At 33.7% G+C, this 11584-nt stretch overlaps 2 protein-coding genes across 2 annotated transcripts; both read right to left on the bottom strand.

Moving 5' to 3' along the window:
* Nucleotides 1-1409: 1409 nt before the first annotated feature.
* LOC123884799 (serine carboxypeptidase-like) lies at nt 1410-7508 on the bottom strand. Its single transcript, XM_045934019.1, has 9 exons — nt 6988-7508; nt 6239-6407; nt 5353-5472; nt 3680-3823; nt 3443-3596; nt 2883-2971; nt 2514-2772; nt 2263-2396; nt 1410-1728 (listed from the first exon to the last, which is right to left on the bottom strand). The coding sequence occupies exons 1-9, from the start codon at nt 7335-7337 to the stop codon at nt 1600-1602; spliced, it is 1548 nt and encodes a 515-aa protein (XP_045789975.1). The 5' UTR covers nt 7338-7508; the 3' UTR covers nt 1410-1599.
* A 940-nt stretch (nt 7509-8448) lies between these two features.
* LOC123884809 (subtilisin-like protease SBT3.17) lies at nt 8449-10923 on the bottom strand. Its single transcript, XM_045934028.1, has 3 exons — nt 10656-10923; nt 10372-10469; nt 8449-8670 (listed from the first exon to the last, which is right to left on the bottom strand). Exons 1-3 carry the CDS (start codon nt 10856-10858, stop codon nt 8597-8599), a joined length of 375 nt encoding a protein of 124 aa, XP_045789984.1. The 5' UTR covers nt 10859-10923; the 3' UTR covers nt 8449-8596.
* Nucleotides 10924-11584: the final 661 nt, after the last annotated feature.

The raw sequence follows: 11584 nt of genomic DNA, 5'->3' as shown, positions 1-11584 counted from the left end.
CCCAAAAAGAATGACCCAGTTGACCGAAACACGCATGCCAATGCATAACTTTGGCGACTAATATCTTTAATTGTATAATAGTAAAAATTATAAAAAATTGATATTTTGAAAATACTCATCGAGACTAATCTAACAACATCTTATATGTTAATATTTATTTTTATTTATTAGTAGAAAAATATGGTCAAAACAATATATATAAATAGTGCATATATTCAAAATGGGTCATTCTTTTTGGGACGGAGGGAGTAGATTAGATTGAATAGTTGAATACTTTTTTGAAATTGCAAAAATTGTTAAATATTTTTTTAAAATTGTTTAATAGTAAATAACTTTTTGAAATTGTCAACTTACGTCAAGCTATATGGAATAATTGATCAGAATAAAATTTGCATCAGTCCTCTTCTTTAAATGAGAGTTATTCATTATCTTTAATGGTGTTTTCTTATCCATTTTTCTTATTTCCAACATAATGGGTGGTGAAATTCATTTTTATTCCCTTTTCTCCCCCAATTTTATTTTCCCCTTTTTATTCCCTTTTTTCCCTCAATGAAAAATGAGGATTTTTTTTTTTTAAGAAGCTAAATTAGCCCACCCAAATTGACACTAGAGATAATCGAATCTGAGACCTTAAGGAGTAACACACTCTCAGGTCTCAAATCAATACCACCAAACTAACCCAAGTGGGTTATGAGGAATTATTGTATCTCAAATTATCTCTCTCAATGAACTTTCGATTCAATATGGTATCAATAACATTCTTTCAGCATTGATGCAAGAAAAATGTTCACTTTAGTAGTCTTTCTCAAATTATTTTTTGTCATTTTTATTATTTCTAGAAATGCAAAACAAATGTTTACTTCAATAGTCTTTTTTCTCCATGTTAACAAGTAAAACTAACACAAATTTTAAAAAAAATGGAAGAGATTAGTACCGATTAAACTCAAAATTCTCATACCATGTTTCACGCAACAATATCACGAAAAATAAGAAATCTAATTCAAAAGTACACACAAAATATGATTTTGTAGGAAAAACAAACAAGTCTTGAGTTCGAGAAATCCTGGGTTTGAGTCCCGCTAGTGCTTTTAAAGAGGGGTAAATGTAAACCTTTGAGTCCTAAGATTTTTTTTGTCTTAGATTCGAACACCGTTCCCTCACCGTAAAAAATTTATTATTAAAAAAATGATTTTGTAGACAGATTATGGAGATACACAATCAGAATAAAATAGTTTTACACCTACTACATTAGATGAAAATTCGCGATATTGCCACATTAAGTCCAATTTTATAACCATAATTTAAAAGTAACCGCAAATGCAGAATTGTTATTAGAAGTCTGTGTAAAACTAGCTGCTTATGTCCTTTTTCTCTTGTAGAACAAAAATAAACATCTAATGCACCAAATGTGGAAGTCCTCGAGAATAGTTCTTTTCTTACATGATAGAAGTTCTTTGTAATTGTCAATTTAGAGATTTTATGAAGTTGAGATGATATCACATGCATTACATACTATCTACTGGATACTGTACTCACTTCCACTGCAATCCCTTTACATTTTTGTTTCTTTTTGCTAGACTACTCAAGCGACAAAAGGGCTCACATGTCAGCAACCAATTTTTCCTCACCAGATATAGATTCGGCAAGGGTTCCCCGAGTCCACTTCGTCAGCATCTCTAATGCAGCCTTGGGCTGGTCCATTGGAACCATGTGACCCGCATCATGGACCTGATTTTGTTACACATAGTACTTAACTCAATAAAACATTTTCCAGTAATCATGAGCAAAACAAAAAAGGATTTGGTAGATAAACAAAGTGTCTATTTGTGGACAACATTTAATGTGATTGTATCACAGGAAAAGCCAAGTTTGTATTAGATCACTGCAATAAAGTATGCAATTTATCTCCGCACAATATAAACATTCAATAGTGAGTCACTCCAAATTTTAACATTCTGTCCAAGTCTTGACAAAAAAGCACTTATAATCCTTTCTGCTTTTATCATCGTTAATGACTTGGATGCAATGTTGAAATTGGGGTAAATTTAATCAGCACTGCTGAATAGTGAGTCCTGTTACCAGTGCTGATTAAAAGTTGTGGAGTATTTTGCAGATAGTGTAATGTTGAAGGAGGCAATCTATAGTTTACCCTGTTTTCCATGTAAAGTATGACTTATTCGATATAGATTGGTAGTTTTAAGTTTTTCTACATAAACATGTGTCTAGATGTGTATGTATGTAGAGAAAGAAAGCGATAGAGACCTTAAGGAAACTCAGAGGACCATAGTTCTTCAATAATCCAGCTTCTGATCCATTAACAATAAAAGGAGCATCAGGGGAGGCTACAAATTCTTTCTGACCGGACCATTTCATGGCATGAACCCATCTTGAATTACCTACTCATTGAAACCATACCACCAGCAAAAGGTCCATCACGTCATTACTCACAAGATTATAACATGAAATATTAAACTTCTCAACAAATCTTAAATATATAAAGTGTAAATGCTTACCAAGCCAGTTACAGATGAGATCATATTCCCCAGCATAAACAAGCAACTTGATTCCATCATCAAGAAGGGCAGGAATACCAACTTCAAGATTCCTCATCCAGTCGACCAACATAGCCACATAAACTTCAGTGCTACAAGAAACAAAACGAATTTTGCCAACCCCTAGTGAATCCCGAACTGATTGTTGGTCAAGGAACTTCTCCATGTTTGAAAAATCATAGCAGAGGCTCCCCTCACACTTCTTTCTGATATCATAGTACTGCAACAAATGTATATAACTACTGGTAAAAAATTATGAAAACACCCATATATTGCTTCAAGATTACAATTTCCATAAATAACAAGATGAGGAAGAATTTGTTTGCCCACATTTATATTTCCGGCGTGTAAAAGGATGTCATTGAATATGAGATTACAGACTACATTTGCAGCCAGGCAGGCAGCCTTTCCATCAGTGCCTGAAAGGATTAAAACAAATATTAAAGATAAATGTACAAGAAGCCAACCGGAAGAAGATTCCAAACAAGTAAAAGCATTGGTTTTAGAAGAAAAACAGGCAGCGATTCTTATCAAATTTACTTCCGATGTGAATGATCAGGAAACACTTGGGGCACATTTGATTTGATTGAAAAACGAAGGATGGAACAAACAAAATTGTCCAAAGTTTGGTTTTAAAAATATTCGTCGGACAAAACAAAACCAAAGATGAAGCATTAAATCAAATTCTAAAATTTATTAGTCAATAAAATACGGATGACTTCTTGTTCCAACAATAACATCTAGAAATGAAGAAAATCTAATTTATTTTTCTCCTCAATAGTTGTACTCTCTCTGTACACACTCATAACATGAATAACAACATCAAAAAACGAAAAGAACCTAATTTATTTATCGTTCTGTGTTTTTTCTCAGTGCAAAGTGTAAATTACCGCATAGCTTTATTGCCAATTCGCAGGCTGGAACCAACACCAAACCAAGGCGGGTATGTGTACCCTTCGAAATTAAGCCCATGTCCAGTGCAAAATCTGGGTAAGCTTTATACTGAATTAAAGGATCAGTAAGCCCATTGCCAATGGCAAATCCCTGTTCAAACCATTAAAAATAAGATACGCTGGTAGTTTGCTTTCCAATTCAATTCTTTCACTTATAAATATAGCAGAACGAACCTTCAAATTTATATGAATTCCTTCACTAGCTTGGTTTCCCTGATGGATACGAGATGCTAAAGCAGGAATATAGTGCCCAGCATATGATTCACCTGTAATAAAAAAATCATTCTTTGCATATTGGGGATGCTCTGCAAAGAAGGCCTGAGGGAAAAAGATTAAAAAAAACTGTTAAGATGCTATTGCAGTCGTTTTGATATTATTTTTACTATGAATTGACATGTGTATTACACTTCCTACTTTGAACTGTGATATAAATAAAACCTGAACCCACATTTTGATATGAAGCCCATAATTTTAACTTTAAATTTGTAACAATAGCCACTTTTTTAATTTGTTTGTGAGTCATGATGACCTAATGCCAGTTTTCTGCATATTTGAACAGGTCACTCATGGATTACAGTTGCAAAGATTTTTCAGAAAACCTGAGGTTTGTGGATATCTATGTTCTTAATCTCAGAAAGCGGCAAGTAGCGCCAACCCCCAAAAATGCTATAGTGGTATAGCGGATAGCGGGATGACCTCTATTGTAAAGACTAAAAACCCATGTACACAGAAAAAATAAATCCCAACAACATACATAAATACTAAAAAAAGAAAAACACACAAAATCAAAGGGACAATCATATCTAATCACTTTGTAATGAAAATATCATTCCATCAAGTTTTAAATGTACTCAAAAAGGAAGGAGAAGGAACACAAAACACAGAAACAAAAAAGGAAGGAGAAAACAAACCTTTGCACAGAAATAGAGTAGCAAGGACAGAAACAGAACAGGGAATAAAGAAGAAGAATGGTGAACTCAAAGAGAAGAGGAAGGGACACTCAAAGACGAAGCAACAAAGCAGCGATGGGGAACTTAAAGAGAAGTAAGAAAACGAAAAGCGGCCACAATTGCCTTTTAAAGAGTTAATAGATATTATGTCACCCATAGGGGGTAAGAAAATAGCAAAATACCCTCAACCAATTAAAAGAATTTTAAAAATTAAGGTTTTCTGGAAAAAAAAAAATTTCCCCCAAAAAACACGATGGCGGGCACGAAAATGCTATTGCACCACTACTCAACCACTTTTCATGGCCACTAAGACCACTTCTCTCAATAGCGCTTCGTGGCCCCATGTCGTAGCGATGGAGGGCCTCACAACCACACTATGCCGCTATAGCAGCGCTATTAACAACATAGGATCTATGTGACAGAGGGTAAAGATGGCCTTCGAAGTCAATTAAACCATCTGAATACCGGATGGACCAGGGATCCCAAGATAGCCTATTGTTGCCTGTGTCTCAAAGGCTGCATGATCAAAACGGTCACCACTGATAACAATGGCGACAACTAGGATGGTGCATAGTTAGCTGGTGAGGACTTTTTATCTTGATCTATTACAACCGTGGATCCCAATGCCAGCCTTTTGTTTTTGCTTCACATGACTATTACATGGTTACTTTACTTGTAAAGCATACATCCTTATTTTGAACACATGAATGACGTAATACATCACAGTACACAGATATCAGCTGCTCGGTAGTTCAATGTGCTAATTTGAGTTGCTTGAGTAATTAAATTAGTGAATAGAGAAAAATAAGAAAACAAGCCCCTTCCTCATTGATTGTCAAGTAAACCCTTTTCATACAGGTCAGTTCAATGTGGAAAAATAAGAGCAAACACAGGTACCTGCAAAAAGTCATATAGGTCATTGCTAACACCCTTTTCATCATGACGCATATCACGCAAATCAGTACTGTAGCTAAAGCCAGTTCCAGTTGGTTGATCAACATACAAAAGGTTTGACACCTACAAAATTGGAAACAAATTTAACTGTCATAAATAATTACAATACACAAAGAAATGATCAAGGATATAACAAACATGATATCAATTTTATTTCTCTCCCCATAAAGACACTCACATCTTTCAGGAAGATGTGAAGCATGAAAAACAGCTGGTGGTAGATAAAATTACATGTCAGTACTATACAGAAAGAGACCACTGTGAGCCCTAACATGGCATCAAAGAACAACATACATACAAATGAGTTCAACAAGAAACTTGATAATGTTTTAAATGTGTGATTACTGATTAGATTGTTTCTTATTAACATGATTACTTTATAAATATTCATTATTATGATAACAACCAATGGGTAATAAATCAGGAACAGGAACATCCCCACTTCCTATCGGTTATCCACTTTCGGCTCCATTTCATAATGGTTGAAGTTACTCTTAAAGACTAATTTTCAACAAGGCAAAAAGTAATTCATATAAGACTGTCTAGTTGTGGCATCTTTTTATATTCATTAACCATAACATCCTTAACCATCCAAGTTGATTTGGAAATTTAATGTCAAATTTGTGTGTCAAAAGTATGGCAGTAGAATGGTTAGTTATTAGCACAAAAAGCAATATGACTTGGAAAAAGTCTGATATGATAATTAGTGGTAGCTTAAAATATATACACCAACTAACAAAAAAGACCAGCAGTACAATACCTTAAGTTCTTAACCACGATAATTGGTAGCGCATTAAAGTAAAAATAGAAAAATTTGACATTAGGTTACCTTGTCCCAACCATACTCGTTCCACACAAGAGACAAGTTGTCGTTAATTTTGAAAGGGCCATTTTCATAAAACAAAGCCAATTCACTGCTACACCCAGGTCCTCCGGTCAACCAAATCACAACAGGAGCTTCCTTATGGTCGCGTGATTCAAAGAAAAAGTAAAACATCCTGCCACATCAACAAAATATAAGGAAAAAATGATTAAAACATGCTAACAATCCACATACAAACTGTAGTGTAAGAACACTAAGAAACTACAACACATAATATTTCATGCAATGCAATTTTAAATGAGTTCAAAGAGTCCTAGCATCAGAGCTGTGGATCTTCTGAAAAGAGTTGAAAGAGTCGTGCATAGCAACATCGTGTCTCCTAGATCTCTGCATGCAGCTTGTTGTCTGTTTGCTTTTCATTCAAGCGCAATTATCTTGAATATATATACTCCCTCCGGTCCTTAATATAAGAAGAAATTCACTTTTTAGATACATTGAAAAATTGATGTATCTAGACTATGTTATAGACTAGATACTTTTTTTCAATGTATCTAAAAAGTCAACTTCTCCTTGAGGAGTATACAAATAATACTAATTTTAAATGCACATATATTATGATATATTTATAATTTACAGAGTTAATATAATCATACAAATACAATATAGTAGGGAAATGCTATTTATTAGGGAAAGAATTTTGAACAAAGGAAAAAGAATGACACAAAAATTGCAGATAGAATTAAGAAAGAAAGTACTTTGCGGCATGGGAATGTTGAATGGGGTAATAGCCAGCATAGTGACCAAGATCCTCAACGGAAACATCATCAACATCATCGTTGATTAGGTTAGGGAACTTGAGACGCTTCTCAACGATCTTGCCGCCATGGGGATCTAATGAAGACGAACTTGCAGCAGCATCAGCAGCGATGTTGAGGTTGAGTTCCGGGAACAAATTAAGGTCTCTCACCAGCTTCTTAGCTTCCAGTGTGAGGCGGAGATCGGCGGTGGCGGTAGAAGAAGTTGATATGGAGAAGAAAAGGAAGAGTAGATTGAAGATGACGAGGGTTGAAGTGGAAGATGAAGAAGAAGAAGAGGAATGCCCCATTTTGATTTTGACTCACTGTGTGGTTGATAGATAGATACTACACTACACACGCACTTATATCATGAATGGAGAGTTCAAGTATGCTTCAGTGTCATTTTCAACTTGTGTTGTGTGTCAAGGAAAATACTGCAATATTTCCTTTCTTTCTTTTTTTGGTGGCACTATTCAAACAAAGAGATTTTAATTTTAATTAATAAGGTTCTTTTTTTTAAAAAAAAAATTAAAAAAAAATTAAGGTTCTCTTTTCTGAGTACTCTTCGATTTCAACAATTCATTTTTATAGCTTTATATTGAATATTTCATGGATTTAAAGTGAATATTGAATGGATTAAATGGTTTTGGATTCAAGTTGTTAATGAATTATCCATAGAACAAACGTTCGGGAGAATATGAGTTTGATTTTTAGAAGGAATTTGTGAGGGAGGGGGTTTGTTGCGTTTGTGTTCCCTTCCTGTGCTGAGAAAGATTAAGCTTGTTAGTCTATTACGTCTCTCTAATATAAGTGGAGAGTGGTCATATTATGGTTATTGTGTGAGTGAAATTTTCTGAGAAAAACAACCTTCAAAAGAGAGAGAAGAAGAGCAAAAAATTTTGTTTTTTCACAAGGTCTGATGAATAAGAATAATGAGAGTTTGAAGTTTGAACATCTACAGGTATATAATTTTATTCATCAATATTTAGAATACAATGTTTATAACTATATTGCTAATGAGATACATTCAAAAACGGTGGAGAGAAGATATATATAGAGTCTATGTATGCCTCTAAATCGGGTAATAATAAATTATTTTTGTTAAATAGCTTCATAAGTTATAAGTTTGAAGTATAAGGAGGGGAATTGTTGTTGAATAGCTTCATAATTTTATGAAGCCCATCTTTGCAAAATTTGAGACAATACAACAAACTAAATGAAACACGGATAATATGGCTGATAATGTAAGTTTGACATAAAAAATGTTGCTCAACAATGTAGTCAGCATAATTTGCAACACAAAACATCTAATTACTATGTTCTTTGATGCTTCAACAAATATAAGCTCGTTGATGCCATTTCATATATAGATAACAAAACTTATCCAAAATATTAACAATATATATCACAATCACAATATATTATAAACCCATATTTATTATTGTCATAAGCGCAGTCTGCCAAACTTGTTTATACATATGGTGTAGATAATATTTTTGGGTGAGTTTATACAAGATATATGTTAACAGTTTCAGGCCACATACATCTTCAAATGAAGATAAAATCTCTAGTGCAGCTTATTTGGTCCTGAATGGAGCTGAACTGTCTGGCTTGGAACAACTTGAAGAACACCTGGTTGTTCTGCAAGTTAAAACATCCAACATAAATTATAAAAATGGGAAGCATGTTTACCAAAATGAGAAAAATGAGAAGAAGTATCAAATCATGAATACACAAACAAAAAACAAACAAACAGAATATGTGTAGTATTGATAGATAGGTGACATATTTGGTGAGAAAAATTCCATAAGAACAATAAATATAGATCATACAATCATGCATGGATGGTCAAGACACAAGATTAATAATTCTCATGTTCAAAAGAATTACTTGTACTGATGTTACATTAACCATATGATAGAGCCAAAAACAAGGATTTTTCTCTACAAGAGTACAATAAGCTGTTAGAACAAGCATTGTGATTACTAACATTCTCGATCAACAAAAGAAAAGAAAGTATATGGATACTATCTAAATAAGAGGATGAAATATCTGAAAAACTAATAACTGGCTAATGATAGACACATGCCCTAAATTCACCCATTACCAGTCTTGTCTCTAGAAATATGTTACTCTTAGTAGAAAACTTATTAATGGTTTCTTATTCAAAGGTTAATAACTGAACTTTTCCCTTGACCTTCCCCAAGACACAATAACACAGAGGCTAGATAGTGTTATCGACTGTGGAGAGTGGACCATGGTGAAAGGCCAAAACTCAGCTGTTTTAAGCCGCTATTTCTGCCATGAAACACCATCCTTCACAAATTGACCATTACGGTTGGCAAAAAATCCACCATGACGCTGCCATGGTTTCTATTTGATAACACCGACACCAATAAAGCTAGAATTCACACACACACACACCAAGTTCTTGCAGGAGTCGACATATAATCGTTAGAATCCAATTAGTATAATCGCAATGCAACAACTCTCAAAACTTGGGCAGAGGAATCTATAGTATGTGAAGTGCATTCTGGTGCGAACATATACACAGAGCTTAGCACATTGGAAGGTGTAACATGAGCTTGTAATCTCATAAGAAGCAAGCATAGAGGTTAACAGGGTGTTCAGGGGGAATGGATTATCTCAAGTGTAATTTACACTTGAGAGAATAAAGTGTGGTTTGTTACCATTGATCAAGAGAGAGAAATATATAAAAATTTAGAGAAAATGAATTTAGATGGTGTTAGATTACACTTTATTCTCTCAAGTGTAAATCACACTTGAGAGAATCCATTCCCGTGTTCAGGAGTCAAAATATGAACATTCAGACAGTGTTTGTGTTTCACAAAATATGAAGACAGTGCTGCTAGGATATGAGGTAAATATTTTATATGAATGCATTAAGATAACAAATCCAATATATGACATTAATATTATAAGCTTGCTTGATCAAAGAAGAAAAACCAAAGCATGCTTGCGTATAATCAACCACAAATGAAGTTACAACTCAATAATACCCTAACCATCCAACACGCTACTATTTACCTCCAAGCCAAAAGCATTTAATAAAACACAAACAAAATAATAATATCCGGAACAAAACATCAACAGTAATACTCCTTCTAGTCTTTATTATAAGAAAAAGTTTACTTTTTAGATTCATTGAATGATCGGATACATTAATCATTCGATGAATCTAAAAAGTAAACTTTTTCTTTTAATAAGGACTAGAGGGAGTAATAATCTTGATCAGCTTTTGAAGAAAACACGTTACATAAGACAATTTTAAAAACATAAAAATCATAATAATCCAAAAGGGAATTGAAAAAAGGAACTTACTTGAAATCTGAGCAACCTGTTCAGGAGTAAGCTTAGCAGAGAAGCCACTTGCTGCAGACTTATAACTATACAACAAAGCCTCCTTTGCAGCATCCTCACTGCAATAATAACAATAATCAACTTGAGTTTGATGTTCTAGAATCAATTCTAAGCTCATGCAACTATGAATTCTAACTTATTTTGTAATTTTGTATACAGTACTAGACATATTAAAATTACACAGAAAAGCAATTTTGACCTAAAATACAGAAACAACATGAATTGATAGAGAGAATAAAGCAAACCTGCCGAGAACCGCAGTGAGGGTTCGGATGTGGTAAGTCTCAGGTTCCTCTTCCTGTGGCTTCTCGGTGTATATGATGTGAACTGCAGGAGCAGAAGAAGAAGAATCGGAGGCGATGGATTTGGGTGCTGAATCGGCCATGGCGATGATGATCAAAGCGAAGATAACAATGAAGCAGCAGGGTTTCAACAATAAAGTGTTCATTTCTGATTTCGTTTCACTATTTTATTTTCCACTTTTATTCGAGAGTTTGCTTAGGAATATTGTCTTGCTATTTTAATTATTATTTATTTATTTAAACACATGCATGCGTTTTTTATACGGTAGTTTTGTTTTGGTGTTGTATGTCGGTTCTTCCTTGTTGCACGTGCCAAGCGTATATCAGACTGTAAATTTGTAATGTTCATCTGTTTGTAGTTTCGACTTTCATGAATCAATGTTTTATAAATCAGACCGTCATGCTTAAAAAAAAACTAATCTTATCAAACCTAACCGGTGAGGATATCGAGTCACTGGTTCATTAATTGAACCACTAGATCGCTGGTATGACTAAACCGGTTAAAATCAAATAGCACGGTTGAATAAACTAGTCTCTATATAACAAACTTTATAGATATTAAACCTGGTTGAACTATAAAAAAATATGACACCTAAAAAATTTGAAAATTTCATAATTTCACAACTTCATTCTTTAAATTCAAATTCTACACATAAACAAAGTCATTCACAAATTCTTAAAATTCAAATATCAATTAAATTGTATAGATATTATTTATGACTTCATCCTTCATCACAGTTTGATATAAGGAACGGTATTTAGACAACAAAAATATTGTCCACCACCATATCTATAATTATTTTTATTGCTTTCTTCCCTCTCTTCAAATATGTCATTACACCTACATGATTGTAAACTTCAGAATTCAAATG

The sequence above is a fragment of the Trifolium pratense genome, linkage group LG1 (genome assembly GCF_020283565.1).
Source record: "Trifolium pratense cultivar HEN17-A07 linkage group LG1, ARS_RC_1.1, whole genome shotgun sequence".
Taxonomy (NCBI): Eukaryota; Viridiplantae; Streptophyta; class Magnoliopsida; order Fabales; family Fabaceae; genus Trifolium; species Trifolium pratense.
This window is presented reverse-complemented; position numbering and strand designations above follow the sequence as displayed.

What these genes read in the sequence shown, in the direction of transcription:
- LOC123884799 (XM_045934019.1), bottom strand. Translation starts at nt 7,337, where the DNA reads ATGGGGCATTCCTCTTCTTCTTCTTCATCTTCCACTTCAACCCTCGTC. An exon ending in ACGAGTATGGTTGGGACAAG is followed by an intron (nt 5,473 to 6,238) that starts GTAACCTAATGT and finishes CCAATTTTGTAG; the next exon opens with GTGTCAAACCTTTTGTATGT. An exon ending in GTCCTCTGAGTTTCCTTAAG is followed by an intron (nt 1,729 to 2,262) that starts GTCTCTATCGCT and finishes TAACAAAATCAG; the next exon opens with GTCCATGATGCGGGTCACAT.
- LOC123884809 (XM_045934028.1), bottom strand. Translation starts at nt 10,858, where the DNA reads ATGAACACTTTATTGTTGAAACCCTGCTGCTTCATTGTTATCTTCGCT. An exon ending in CTCACTGCGGTTCTCGGCAG is followed by an intron (nt 10,470 to 10,655) that starts GTTTGCTTTATT and finishes TTATTATTGCAG; the next exon opens with TGAGGATGCTGCAAAGGAGG. An exon ending in ACAGGTTGCTCAGATTTCAA is followed by an intron (nt 8,671 to 10,371) that starts GTAAGTTCCTTT and finishes TTTAACTTGCAG; the next exon opens with AACAACCAGGTGTTCTTCAA.